The sequence below is a fragment of the Mus musculus genome, chromosome 5, assembly GCF_000001635.26.
Source record: "Mus musculus strain C57BL/6J chromosome 5, GRCm38.p6 C57BL/6J".
Taxonomy (NCBI): Eukaryota; Metazoa; Chordata; class Mammalia; order Rodentia; family Muridae; genus Mus; species Mus musculus.
Window position 1 is genome coordinate 127,451,584 of NC_000071.6, and position 12,461 is coordinate 127,464,044.

The 12,461-nt window shown below is 46.8% G+C and overlaps 1 protein-coding gene across 1 annotated transcript in view; it reads left to right on the plus strand.

Moving 5' to 3' along the window:
- Tmem132c (transmembrane protein 132C) overlaps positions 1-12,461 on the plus strand; it is a 323,965-nt gene that overhangs the window by 209,758 nt on the left and 101,746 nt on the right. Inside the window, exon 3 of the mRNA NM_175432.3 lies at positions 11,321-11,467. Within this exon, the coding sequence (NP_780641.2) occupies positions 11,321-11,467 (147 nt within the window). The remainder of the gene's footprint in view (positions 1-11,320; positions 11,468-12,461) is intronic.

The window sequence follows — 12,461 nt, forward strand, 5'->3', positions numbered from 1 at the left end:
AGTGATTTCTCTGGCTTGCTCCCTCACTGGACCAGGCTGAGGGACTGGATGCCCTTGAGTTCTCTCAACCTCACAACTGAACATCTTCTTCTGGCCATTCCAGATGGGGACTCAGACAGCATCCCTCAGAGGTGTGCCCTGTCTCTGCTTGCCTGCATCCACAGCCCACACTCAGGTACCCTGGTCTAACCAGCAAGGTGTCATCTAATCGAGTTATTTATTATAACCCCAGTTTAAAGGAGGTACTGGTAGGTTGTCCCATGCTCCTGTGGATGGCCCCATATGCATGTGCATATGGATAGGATTAATTGGACTTAGTGGGTCTTTTTAAAAACAAAAAACAAAAAAACAAAAGAGAGAGAGAGAAAGCATGAAGTAGAGAAGGGGACTTGTCAGGAGATAGGAGGAGAGTTGGAGGTGAGAAACAGGGAATGATATTATCAGGTGTGAAATTATATTTTTTTAAGATTTATTTATTTATTATATGTAAGTACACCATAACTGCCTTCAGACACTCCAGAAGAGGGTGCCAGTTATGGATGGTTGTAAGCCACCATGTGGTTGCTGGGAATTGAACTCAGGACCTTCGGAAGAACAGTCAGTGCTCTTAACAGCTGAGCCATCTCTCCAGCCCCCAGGTATGAAATTCTTAAGAACAAATTCAAAAGGGTATCTTTAAAATATTTATTGTTTTAAATTTTTTATTTCAATCAATTAATTATTTAATTTAATTTACACCCAGACTACTGTTTCCCCTCCCTACTCTCCTCCCAGACCTCCCTCCCCACTCCCTCCCTACCTCCCCTCCATGTTCACTCCACCTTCCATCCTCTTCAGAGAAGGGGAGGGCTCCCATAGCTATCAAACAGCCTTGGCATATCAAGTGCAGTAAGACTAGATGCACCATCTCCGACTGAGGCCCAGTAGGGGGAAAGGGTCCCAAAGTCAGGCAACGGAGTGAGAGATAGCCCCTGTTCCTGCTGTTAGGAGTCCCACATGAAAACCAAGCTACACAACTGTTACCTCTGTGCAGAGGGCGTAGATCAGTCCTATGCAGATTCGTGGTTGGAGGTTCTGTCTTTGTGGTTCCCAGCAGGCTCAGGTTGGCTTAATTCTGTGGGTTTTTCTGTGGTGTCATAGACCCCTCTGGCTCCTTCAATCCTTCCTCCCCTTTTTCTGCAGTGTTCCCCAAAATTGGCCTGATGTTTGGCTGTAGGTCTCTGTGTATATAATTTAAAAAAGAAAAGTCAGGGATAATTCAGGAACACAAGCAGACAGACCCACAGACTCATATCCTATAAGGTAGATTAATGGGTGTCTGAAAACAAAGCTGTTTTGGGAGAAATGGAAAAGACACCATTCATAGAGAGATGATATACAAGGGTGTAAGAACAATGCTCTGTGGAATTTTTTTTATGAGTTTAAGCCAATTGTATGAACATTCTCTTAGTTTTAATTCAATTTTGATTTGCAACGTTCTTGTTCTGCGAGATGATTTGATTCTGAAGCAATGATAAAGGGCAAATAATTGTGTTGCTTAGTAAATCTTCCCAGCATGCCCTTTCATCCGTAAATTGGACGCATTCCACTGGACGGACGAAGGAGGGATGGGACACCAAGTGAGGCTCAGAAACCTGCCTCCGAGACACAAGATGGGAGTAAGAAAGGCAGTGGCAGGGTCAGAGGTTAGAGGTCAGGGGTTGGGAGAGTGGATATGGGACTCTGCGAACATATTTGTGTATAAACTGTCCTCTAATGCAGACCAAGTCAGCTGGTCCTATGGTGTGATGGCTAACAGCCAGCAAGGGACACTCTGAAGAAACATCTCCATTTGTCATTTCTGCCGATGTCTGAGTGTAAGTTCAGGTACCAGTGTGACTGATGCCACCAGATGCAGAAGTTGGAAGGGATGCTATTTAATTTGCTACTGTGTAGTGTAGTGTAGGCTTCATATACATACACCAACATATATGACCTCATGGTGATAGGTAATAGCAAGTGGATACCAGTAGTGAGTGGTTGAGTCTCCTACCTTTTCTTCATGTGGTTTTAGGGATAGAACCCAGTGCCTAGCACGTGTGAGGCAAAGCCACTATGGTTGAGCTTCAGCCCAAGGCCTTTTTGTATCATTTATGATTTATAGTATATATTTATCATATACACATGAGTGCAGTACCGACAAAGGCCAGAAGAGGGCGAAAGATCCCTTGGATTTGGAGTTACCCATAGGTAGGTGTGAGCTGCCTGGTGTGGATACTGGGAATACTGAGTCCTCTAAAGATTAGTATGTGCTCTGAACCACTAAGCCAACTCTTCACCTCTTTTGTAATTTCTTTGTGAGACGGGATCTCTCCAAGTTGTCCTGGCTGGCTTTGAACTCCTTCTGTAGCCCAGGCAGCTTATGATCCTCCTGCCTCAGGCTCCCAGGTACCTGAGATTACATGCTATGTATGCCCTGAGGCCCAGCTCCTTTTTTTTTTTTTTCAAATTATGCAACCCTAAGTGTGTTTGGTTTTTAGCTGGATAAAGATTTGGTCGAACAACTAGCTTGCAAAATGCTAAAACTCTAGCGTGCAGCAGGTGCCTGTTTCGTGCTGTTTAGCCTGAGCTGTGAGGAGGCAGAGTGGAAGTCTGAGGAGTAAGCCCACGGAAGCTGTGCAGTGGTGCATGCTAATGAACATCTTATACCAGAGTCTGCAAAGGAGATGGGGGACCCAGTGCTAAGGGCCAGAAGCAATGGAGCTTAGCTGTGCCAGGAGCCCTGCTGCTCTCCAGCGCCAGTTTTGCCTCAGAGGTGGAAAGACCTGCTGATAAAGAAATCACCGTTAACTCCAGATATAAGCAAATGCAGGCACGTCACAGGCAATGGCCCAAAGGACCAACAGTGGATAAGCTTATCAAGGCACAGGAAGATACTTAGTAGGAAATGCCTCTGGCTGCACCTGTTTTCACCTGATAGGCGGGGAGCACGTGTTCAGACAGGCTGGCTGGCAGGGACTGAGTCGCTGATCCCACAGGCAGGAAAAAGAGCCTGGGTTCAGTGGCTCCGTGCAATACAGGTTTATGCCTGTATGCACAAACATGTATGTAGATGCGCACACACAGGTACACCTATTATGCATATAATTTGTGCATACATGTGCATGCACACATACCAGTGTGCACACATATGACACACATGGCTCATATTAATACACCATGCCTACATAATGCACACATGACCATCTGTGCATACATAAATGCGCTGGCTTCTTTGAGGAAATGCAGGTGTGCAGGGGACATTTCATGTCTTAGAACAAGGCTCAGACTCATTTTCTCCATCTTGGGTCCTGATACAATCCTGAACACTCTACCCCATCAGACAACTTAAGGAAGATCAGAGAAGTTGGCAGAGTAGGTGAGGGCATAGGTCCTGACTTAGGAAAGGGCCTTCTCCCTACCCAGGACACTCAGCACCAGCTCAGAGCATGGCAGGTTGTATAGGGCGACTGTGTTCATGGGGCTCCTAGTGAGAGCTGGAGATTGGAGAAGCAGCCCCCACTGCTGAGAGCAAACCATAACCATGTGTGCGCATGCTCTATGACTTCGTATCCCACAAAACTGTGTCTGTAACCCCAGCACTTGAGAAGTTGAGGCAGGAGAATTGCTGAAATTTCCAGGCTAGCTTGGATCACAGTCTGAGACACTGTCTTGAAAAGAAGGGAAGGAGAAGGGACGGAAAGAAAGAGAGAGGGAGAGAAAAAAGGGAAGGAAAAAATTGTCTGTAGCTATAGTCACAAAAGTCTGCATTTTAGAATCGTTTGCTTCCTGCCAGAGAGTGTGAGCACACTAGTGGCCAGACATATTAACTTACGAGATCTATGAATATGTTTTTCTTATTGGTCCTGTCACATATTCACTTCCGTGTGCGTTCACATAACATTTTTTATTACTCTGTAGGTAACTAGACGGGGTTCCTTTGTGAAATGACTTTTCTATAGCAAGCAGAGGGATGGCTGATCTAAAGGAAAGTATCAAATAAATGCAATCACAGCGGATGTGATGCACCAACAAATTGAAGCCTTTGCTTGCAGAGAACCTGGAGGAGTCTGGCTCTCTCTCTCTCTCTCTCTCTCTCTCTCTCTCTCTCTCTCTCTCTCTCTCTCTCTGTGGGGGGGGGGGAGGGGGGCAGGGACGGAGGGAGGGAGGGACCTTCCCTGAGCAGCAGCCTCTGACACCTGCTTGACCACCATGAGTTTACTGAGCTCAAAAAGCTATGGGGACACCAGCACCAATTCATGAGCACATGTTACCTAGTCCTTCATAATGTTCTAAACTATTGAAACCCCAACGCCAGCTCCCCCGTCCCAGCCTGTCAGCTTCACAGGATCTCTTCTAGGTTAGTGGCAGGCTGTGGATTTGAACTCATGTGTCTTCTTGCAGTAGGGCAGTATGTGCCACTGCAAAGGGCTCCCCTTCCCTCCGTAGCTACAGCTACCACCAGGCATAAGAAGCCAGAGGCGACAGCACCTGGACCCAGAATGGGGGGAAGCTCCGACTCATAATGATGAGACCCTCAGACTCTAAACCGCTGCTTCTGCCTTGCCGGGGCTGTGGCCTTACGTCTCCCAGGAGCCAGGCTGGGTGAGCAGCTGCAAGTGGTGGCTTGCTTCTCTCCTCACGTGCTGGCAACTGTGCCGGTTCTCTGGGGCAGCCATGGCATAGTGCCACACGTGAGCGGGAGACACCTTGTGAATGTCTTCTCTTCTGCTACATAGGGAAATAAAACAAAGGTATTGGCCGATGTCTCCATGGGGGTGGGGGGGGTACAGCAAAAGCTGTAATGGCTAATATTGTCACCATGGCAGGATGGCTCACTTAGGAGGCAGACTGCTGGGCATGCCTGTAAGGTTACTTCTAGACAAGGTTAACTGATGGAGGGAAACACTCTGAATGTGATTCTAGCTCATGTTCTGCATAAAAGGGAGAGAATGGGCTGAGCATCTGTATTTCACATTCCTTGGTTCCTGACTGTGGATGCAGTCTGGACCACCTCTGTGACCTCATTTTAACATTGATTATGTCCACAATGACCCTTTACCCTTTTCACATGTGTTTATACATGTATGTGTGGACATATGTATGTGGGTATCTATGCACGCATGTGTACATACATGTGGAAGCCAGAGAGGTTGAAATCAGTTCACTCCATCTTCCATCTTATTCACTGAGATAAGGATCTCTCAATCAAACCAAGAGCTCTCCAATAATGGCTAGCCTTGATACCCTCAGACCCCCTGCCACCCACCTCTGTCTCAGCCTTCCCAGGCTGGAGTTGTAAGAGGTGGCCATCCCCACCTCTTGCGCGCGCTCGACTGGCCAGGAAGAATGACGCTGCAACAGGATCCTTCTGCACACGTTTATTGGGAGAGCTTGATTGTAGAGGCAAAAGACCCTGAGCCCAGAACTGGTGCTGCTTTTATAGGCCTAGGAGGGGCGTGTCTCACACCCGGATTGGTTATGCACTAAGCCTCATTTGCATGTTCCTCATCTGATTGGCTACTCTCTCTCAGTACCTTACAGAACCTCATTATCATGCCTCATTTGCATGTCTCACATCTGATTGGTTATACTCTCAGTACCTTATCATACCTCATTTGCATATCTCACATCTGATTGGTTATGCTCTCAGTACCTTATCATACCTCATTTGCATATCTCACATCTGATTGGTTATACTCTCAGTACCTTACAGAACCTCATTATCATGCCTGGGCCAGGCAGTGTCTTTGCAAAAAACTTTACTGCATACGTACACATTGGTTGTTTGTCCAATCTTATGCGTGGTGGCCAGCAGTAGTCAGTGCCACTCAGCAACGGCACATGTGGCTTCCCACACCCACCTAGTATTTACTTGTGTTTCTTTGGCTCCAAACCCCAGTCCTCATGCTTGTGTTGCAATAGCTTTAACAGCTTAATCATCATGTGAGCCCACCACCACCATCACCACCACCATTACCACCACCGCAGGACCCTTTGTGAATGAGACTGCACCCTAGGACTCCAACATATGCTAACGGGGGTAGACAGTACACTACAAACAGCATCTGATTATACGGTTGTACCTTCTGACATACTCTCCTAGGTTTAAAATCTAGGTACCCAGGATCCAAGACTGAGTGGTACCCAATAACTCCCTCATGCCTCACAAGAGGCTCACTCATCCCAGAAGAACTCAGCAGCTTCAGGAGACAGCATTACACGAAGAGGTTACAAATGACCAGAGGGAGATACCTCGTGGGTGGAAATTAGCCTTTCGGTGTTCAAAATGTGTACCGAGCATTGATTTTTCTCTAAGAACACTTAATCACCCCTTATTACATATTGGGAAAAGACGGGTAAAGCTATTGTTTTTAACCAGCTAGAACTGAGTGAGATCGCTGGCTGGGAATGTGCAAGATGGATGTGTGGGCTCTGCCTGGGCACCTGCTGGGAGGCTGGGAGTGCCACCAAGAGGAGATCCACAGCTGGATGGTACCCTGAGACACCCCAGCCTCCAGCCTGTGCTGAGCAGCTCAGGACTCAGCACAGGCATCAAAAATAACAAATGATAGCTTGGAATGTCAGTGGCCAGCAAAATCAGGCCCATAAATCGGGGCATATGAGACCAGGATACACGCTATGCATGGGGCAGAGAAACACAGGCAGGTGACTAGAGTGGAGATCTCCGTCCTAGTCTGCTATGTCTCCTGTCCACATACCCGTGCAGGAAAAGCCAGCCTCTGTCTGGCCACTTCACCTCCACTTCTTATCTCGATGCTGGGTATCTCTAAGGATGAGTGACTCATTTTTTTCTTTTTTTTTTTTTTCCATTTTTTATTAGGTATTTAGCTCATTTACATTTCCAATGCTATACCAAAAGTCCCCCATACCCACCCTCCCCCACTCCCCTACCCACCCACTCCCCATTTTTGGCCCTGGCGTTCCCCTGTACTGGGGCATATAAAGTTTGCGTGTCCAATGGGCCTCTCTTTCCTTGCCCCTTTTCTAGGGAGACCTTTAGAAAGGTCATCAACATCTTTGGCACCTGATTTTTTTTTTCCATTTTTTATTAGGTATTTAACTCATTTACATTTCCAATGCTATACCAAAAGTCCCCCATATCCACCCACCCCCACTCCCCTGCCCACCCACTCCCCCTTTTTGGCCCTGGTATTCCCCTGTACTGGGGCATATAAAGTTTGCAAGTCCAATGGGCCTCTCTTTCCAGTGATGGCCGACTAGGCCATGTTTTGATATATATGCAGCTAGAGTCAAGAGCTCCGGGGTACTGGTTAGCTCATAATGTTGTTCCACCTATAGGGTTGCAGATCCCTTTAGCTCCTTGGCTACTTTCTCTAGCTCCTCCATTGGGAGCCCTATGATCCATCCATTAGCTGACTGTGAGCATCCACTTCTGTGTTTGCTGGGCCCCAGCATAGTCTCACAAGAGACAGCTACATCTGCGTCCTTTCAATAAAATCTTGCTAGTGTATGCAATGGTGTCAGCGTTTGGATGCTGATTATGGGGTGGATCCCTGGCTATGGCAGTCTCTACATGGTCCATCCTTTCATCTCAGCTCCAAACTCCGTCTCTGTAACTCCTTCCATGGGTGTTTTGTTCCCAAATCTAAGGAGGGGCATAGTGTCCACACTTCAGTCTTCATTCTCCTTGAGTTTCATGTGTTTAGCAAATTATATCTTATATCTTGGGTATCCTAGGTTTGGGGCTAATATCCACTTATCAGTGAATACATATTGTGTGAGTTTCTTTGTGAATGTGTTACCTCACTCAGGATGATGCCCTCCAGGTCCATCCATTTGGCTAGGAATTTCATAAATTCATTCTTTTTAATAGCTGAGTAGTACTCCATTGTGTAGATGTACCACATTTTCTGTATCCATTCCTCTGTTGAGGGGCATCTGGGTTCTTTCCAGCTTCTGGCTATTATAAATAAGGCTGCTATGAACATAGTGGAGCATGTGTCCTTCTTACCTGTTGGGGCATCTTCTGGATATATGCCCAGGAGAGGTATTGCTGGATCCTCCGGTAGTACTATGTCCAGTTTTCTGAGGAACCGCCAGACTGATTTCCAGAGTGGTTGTACAAGCCTGCACTCCCACCAACAATGGAGGAGTGATCCTCTTTCTCCACATCCTCGCCAGCATCTGCTGTCACCTGAATTTTTGATCTTAGCCATTCTGACTGGTGTGAGGTGGAATCTCAGGGTTGTTTTGATTTGCATTTCCCTGATGATTAAGGATGTTGAACATTTTTTCAAGTGCTTCTCTGCCATTCGGTATTCCTCAGGTGAGAATTCTTTGTTCAGTTCTGAGCCCCATTTTTTAATGGGGTTATTTGATTTTCTGAAGTCCACCTTCTTGAGTTCTTTATATATGTTGGATATTAGTCCCCTATCTGATTTAGGATAGGTAAAGATCCTTTCCCAATCTGTTGGTGGTCTTATTTTTTTCATCTCCAGTGCCGACTCTACTTGCAAATTTCCAGTTCTGGAATCCAGGCTGCCGTCTCCCCTGTTCAATGCATGGACTAGATCAAAACACCCATTGTTCTCACCAAAGAAAGTGATCTCTGTCCAGCAGAAACCCTTACGGCTCTTGGCCTTCCCCCACCTCAGTGGCTAGCTCTCCAGCTCTCTCAGATATGGAACTACCCACCACCAAGACCGACCAGGTTCTTCAAGTGCATGTGAACTCCAATGGGGGAGAAATGACTGTAGCCTTGCTAAAATCTGGACTCTCAAAATTCAAATGCAACCAAACCATTTTCCAGCCAAGTCACACAGCATGAAGCCTTCCTTTGTAGCAGCACACATGAGTGCCAGGACCTTGAACACCCAAGAGTTGTCAGTATCTCTGCTAGGAAGGATGGGGCTTCCCCAGGCTAGTGTGCCTTTAAATATTGTTCACCAAATGCATCATCATCTCTTTGAACTTGTCAGTGTCCTTATGTTGTCAAGTCACAATGCCCACCGTGTAGTGACTTAATATAAAACTAAAAGTACCTTTATGTGTGTGAGTGTTAATGTGTGCATGCATGTGCATGTGAGTATGTATGTACCAGTTGGATTCCCTGGAGCTAGAGTTACAAGCAGTTATGAGCTACCATACGGGTACTGGAAAATGAACTTGGATCCTTTACAAGAGCAGTCCATGCTCTTAATCACCAAGCCGCCTCTCCAGCCCTGAGTTTTATTAGTTTTTTTTTTCTTGTTTCCCTGAATGTCCAGCTCACCCCCGTTCCCAAACTCTTTGCTCGTTGGTCACATCTCAGGATGTACTCATTTAGATCACAGGCAGACATCGTTAGAAACCTCACTGTTGGCTGTTAGACTCCCTGTATGCTGAAATCTTGCCTCCTTGGGGGAGAAACCTAAGAAACTTTCCTGGCTTGGGAAGCTGGAAAGATAAAATAGTCACAAAGCTGGTCCCCAAGTTTTATAAAGCGCTAACAGCATCCAGGGAAGAAGAGACTCTTGAGTGGAGCTACCTGCGCATGGTGTGCTGGGAGAAGGGGTGATTGAAGCTGCCTCTGAGTCAGAGATGCTCCTGTCAATCACCCCAGTACACTCACCAGCGAAGAATCTTTTCTTTGTCATGGGTACCCTATCTGGTATGAACACATTTTTTTCACATTTCTATGAGAAGTCCCACAGCATTGCTGATGGGAGTCTCAGGCTGTCCGTGCACTGGGTGTCTGTCTCTCTGTTCAAGTCCAGACTTTGTTCCCTGTATCCCATCACTTCCTCCCTGGTTGGCTGGAGCAACTCCCCTGTGGTTTCCCAAGCATGGGCATAGAGGATAAATGTTTTGAAGACTAATGTGGTGAGGACCTTGAGTCTGTAAATGGGTGGGGACAGGGCTTGGGTCAGAAGTTGCTTCTGCTATTCCAGTCACATCCATGAGGCTGCCATGGACTCCCGATTCTACTCTGATGCTTGATTCTTGTCCTTGTTTCTCTTCTGTATCTGTGACAAAACACCCTGACTAAAACCAACTTTTAGAGAAAAGGGGGTTTATGTAACTTACAATCCCAAGTCACAGTCCACCTTTGAAGGAACTCAAGGCAGGAACTTGATAGCAGCCCTGCTTGCCATTCCACACATGACCAAGGTGCTCACTTCACAGACAAAGAAGCATGACAGGAACCCTGGGGATGCTGGCTGTGGGCTGGCAGGCTCATGCTCAGCCAGCTTTCTTATGTGACTCTGGAGCCCTGTGTAGGGAATGGTGCTTCCCACAGTGGGCTAGACTCTTCTACAACAACTAACAGTATAGTCCCTCACAGACATGTCCATGGGTCAATCTGATCCTTCCAGTTCTCAACGGAGGCTCCTAGATGACTCCAGACTACATCGAGTTGTCCGGTAAAGCTAACCAGGACAATGCTTTTTGCTGAGGCTCCCCTCTGTATACCTTGTGTTTAAATATGCACTGGTCATATGGCCTGTTATCATCCACTGTATATAAAATCTTCCAGTCACTTCTAGTCTGAAATTACCTGCTTTTAGAAGTTTCTTGACCTAATTCATAAACAATACTACCCCACAGCGCTGTTAAATTTCCATGTCACTTTCTGAGTTATTCCCTGCCATGTCTTCATTCCCTTGGTTTTTACTTCTTACCCAAGTCTTTCTTTAAGCCCCATTCTTAGGGGCTAGAGACATGGCCCCATGGTTAAAAGCATTGGCTGCTCTTGTAGAGGACCCTGAGTTGGTTCAGCTTCCAGCATCCACATGGTGACTCACAAGCACCTATAACACCAGCTCCAGGGGATATGATGCCCCCTTCTGACCTCCATGGACACTGAACTCATGTGTATTACCCACAAACAAACAAACATATTACCAGTAAATGTTTTCTTTACCTTCTTGGTAGATATACATGCCTGGGATCACATAAAAATTTTTTGTGTGCTGGGCAGTGGTGGCTCATGCCTTTAATCCCAGCACTTGGGAGGCAGAGGCAGGCAGATTTCTGAGTTCAAGGCCAGCCTGGTCTACAGAGTGAGTTCCAGGACAGCCAGGACTACACGGAGAAACCCTGTCTCGAAAAAACAAAACAAAACAAATTTCTTGTGCCATTTAGAGAATTCCCTAGGATGTTCCTGCAAGTTCCATGATCCCTTAGCCTTGGGGAGGTGGGGCTGTGGATCACTTTCACCTCCATGTGTGGTCCTAGCAGGGACACATCCCCGTGCATTTTGATAGCGGCCTCTGAATGGGCTCTCTGAAAGCTCAATTCTAACACTGTGACCCTTTCTCACTCCCTCCATCCACAGAGCCAAGGTGAAGAAGGGGGTGAACATCCTGACCGTGCAGACCAGCGAGCCTCGGCAGTGGGATGTGAGGCAAGAGGTGGGCAATGGAGGGAAGCACACCACCACCTCGGTGGCCTGCCAGCGCCTGGGCCCTGGGGCACGAAATAGGTGAGTAACACCTCCAGGGCAGTCTGGTTTTGCATCGAGCTTTGTCTGGCTTCACTTGGACCATTGCTGGTCCAGAGACTATCAGTGGTCCAGATGTTAAACCCAGGACCTAATGCCCACAGGAGTATCGGATGACTGATGGTTGTCAGCATGTGTAGGCGCCAGTCTTGTGATCTTTGAGCATTGGAACAGAAATGACATCACACACACACCCTGCGCTTTTTCGCCCTCCTTGGCTTATCAGAGGATGCTGTGACAAAATATTCCCTCTGCATACAGGTTAGATTTAGTCACCGTTGAGAATGAGGGAAGGAGATGGCAAATTGTGAGGCTAAGAGGAGTCTCCCAGAGACTCTCCATAGACACTGTGGATTACCCCTCAAGAGAGTGCTTTCATGGCTATGAAGAACACTACCCTTAACTGTTTTGGAAAACAAAATTCAAGTCACTTGAAGGCATCCCCGCTAGCAGCTGCTAAGATGTGGGCTCATCTCCTTCCAGGGTCTCATATACACAATCTCCACACGCAGAAAATCCATAGTAAGTTAATTACCTCAGAGGTTTGGGATCCTAATATCCACTGGGAGTTTTAAGGTGCTTTTTGTTTTCATCTGCATAGGAAACATTTCATTTTGGCGTTAAGTACTTCTTTAAAACAGGGATAACAGCTACATCCTACTTCACCACAAGCCTTTAACCTAATGCAAGTCAGCATACTGTGATTTTTGAAGAGCCAAGGTTGTTTCCAGACTTGATTCTCCTAGATAATGCTAACCAGTGAGCTTCCTTCCACATAAAATCTCTCTCTACTACCCATGGAAAACAGAAAATTGAAATGGCTTTTCTAGCTTGGGCTTCTGTTGCCATGATAAAGACCATGACCAAAATCAAACTGAGAAAGGAGAAGGTTTCTGGCCTACAGGTTACAGTCCATCAGTGAGGGAAGTCAGGGCAGGAACTCAAACAGGGCAGGAACCTGGAGGCAGGAGCTGAT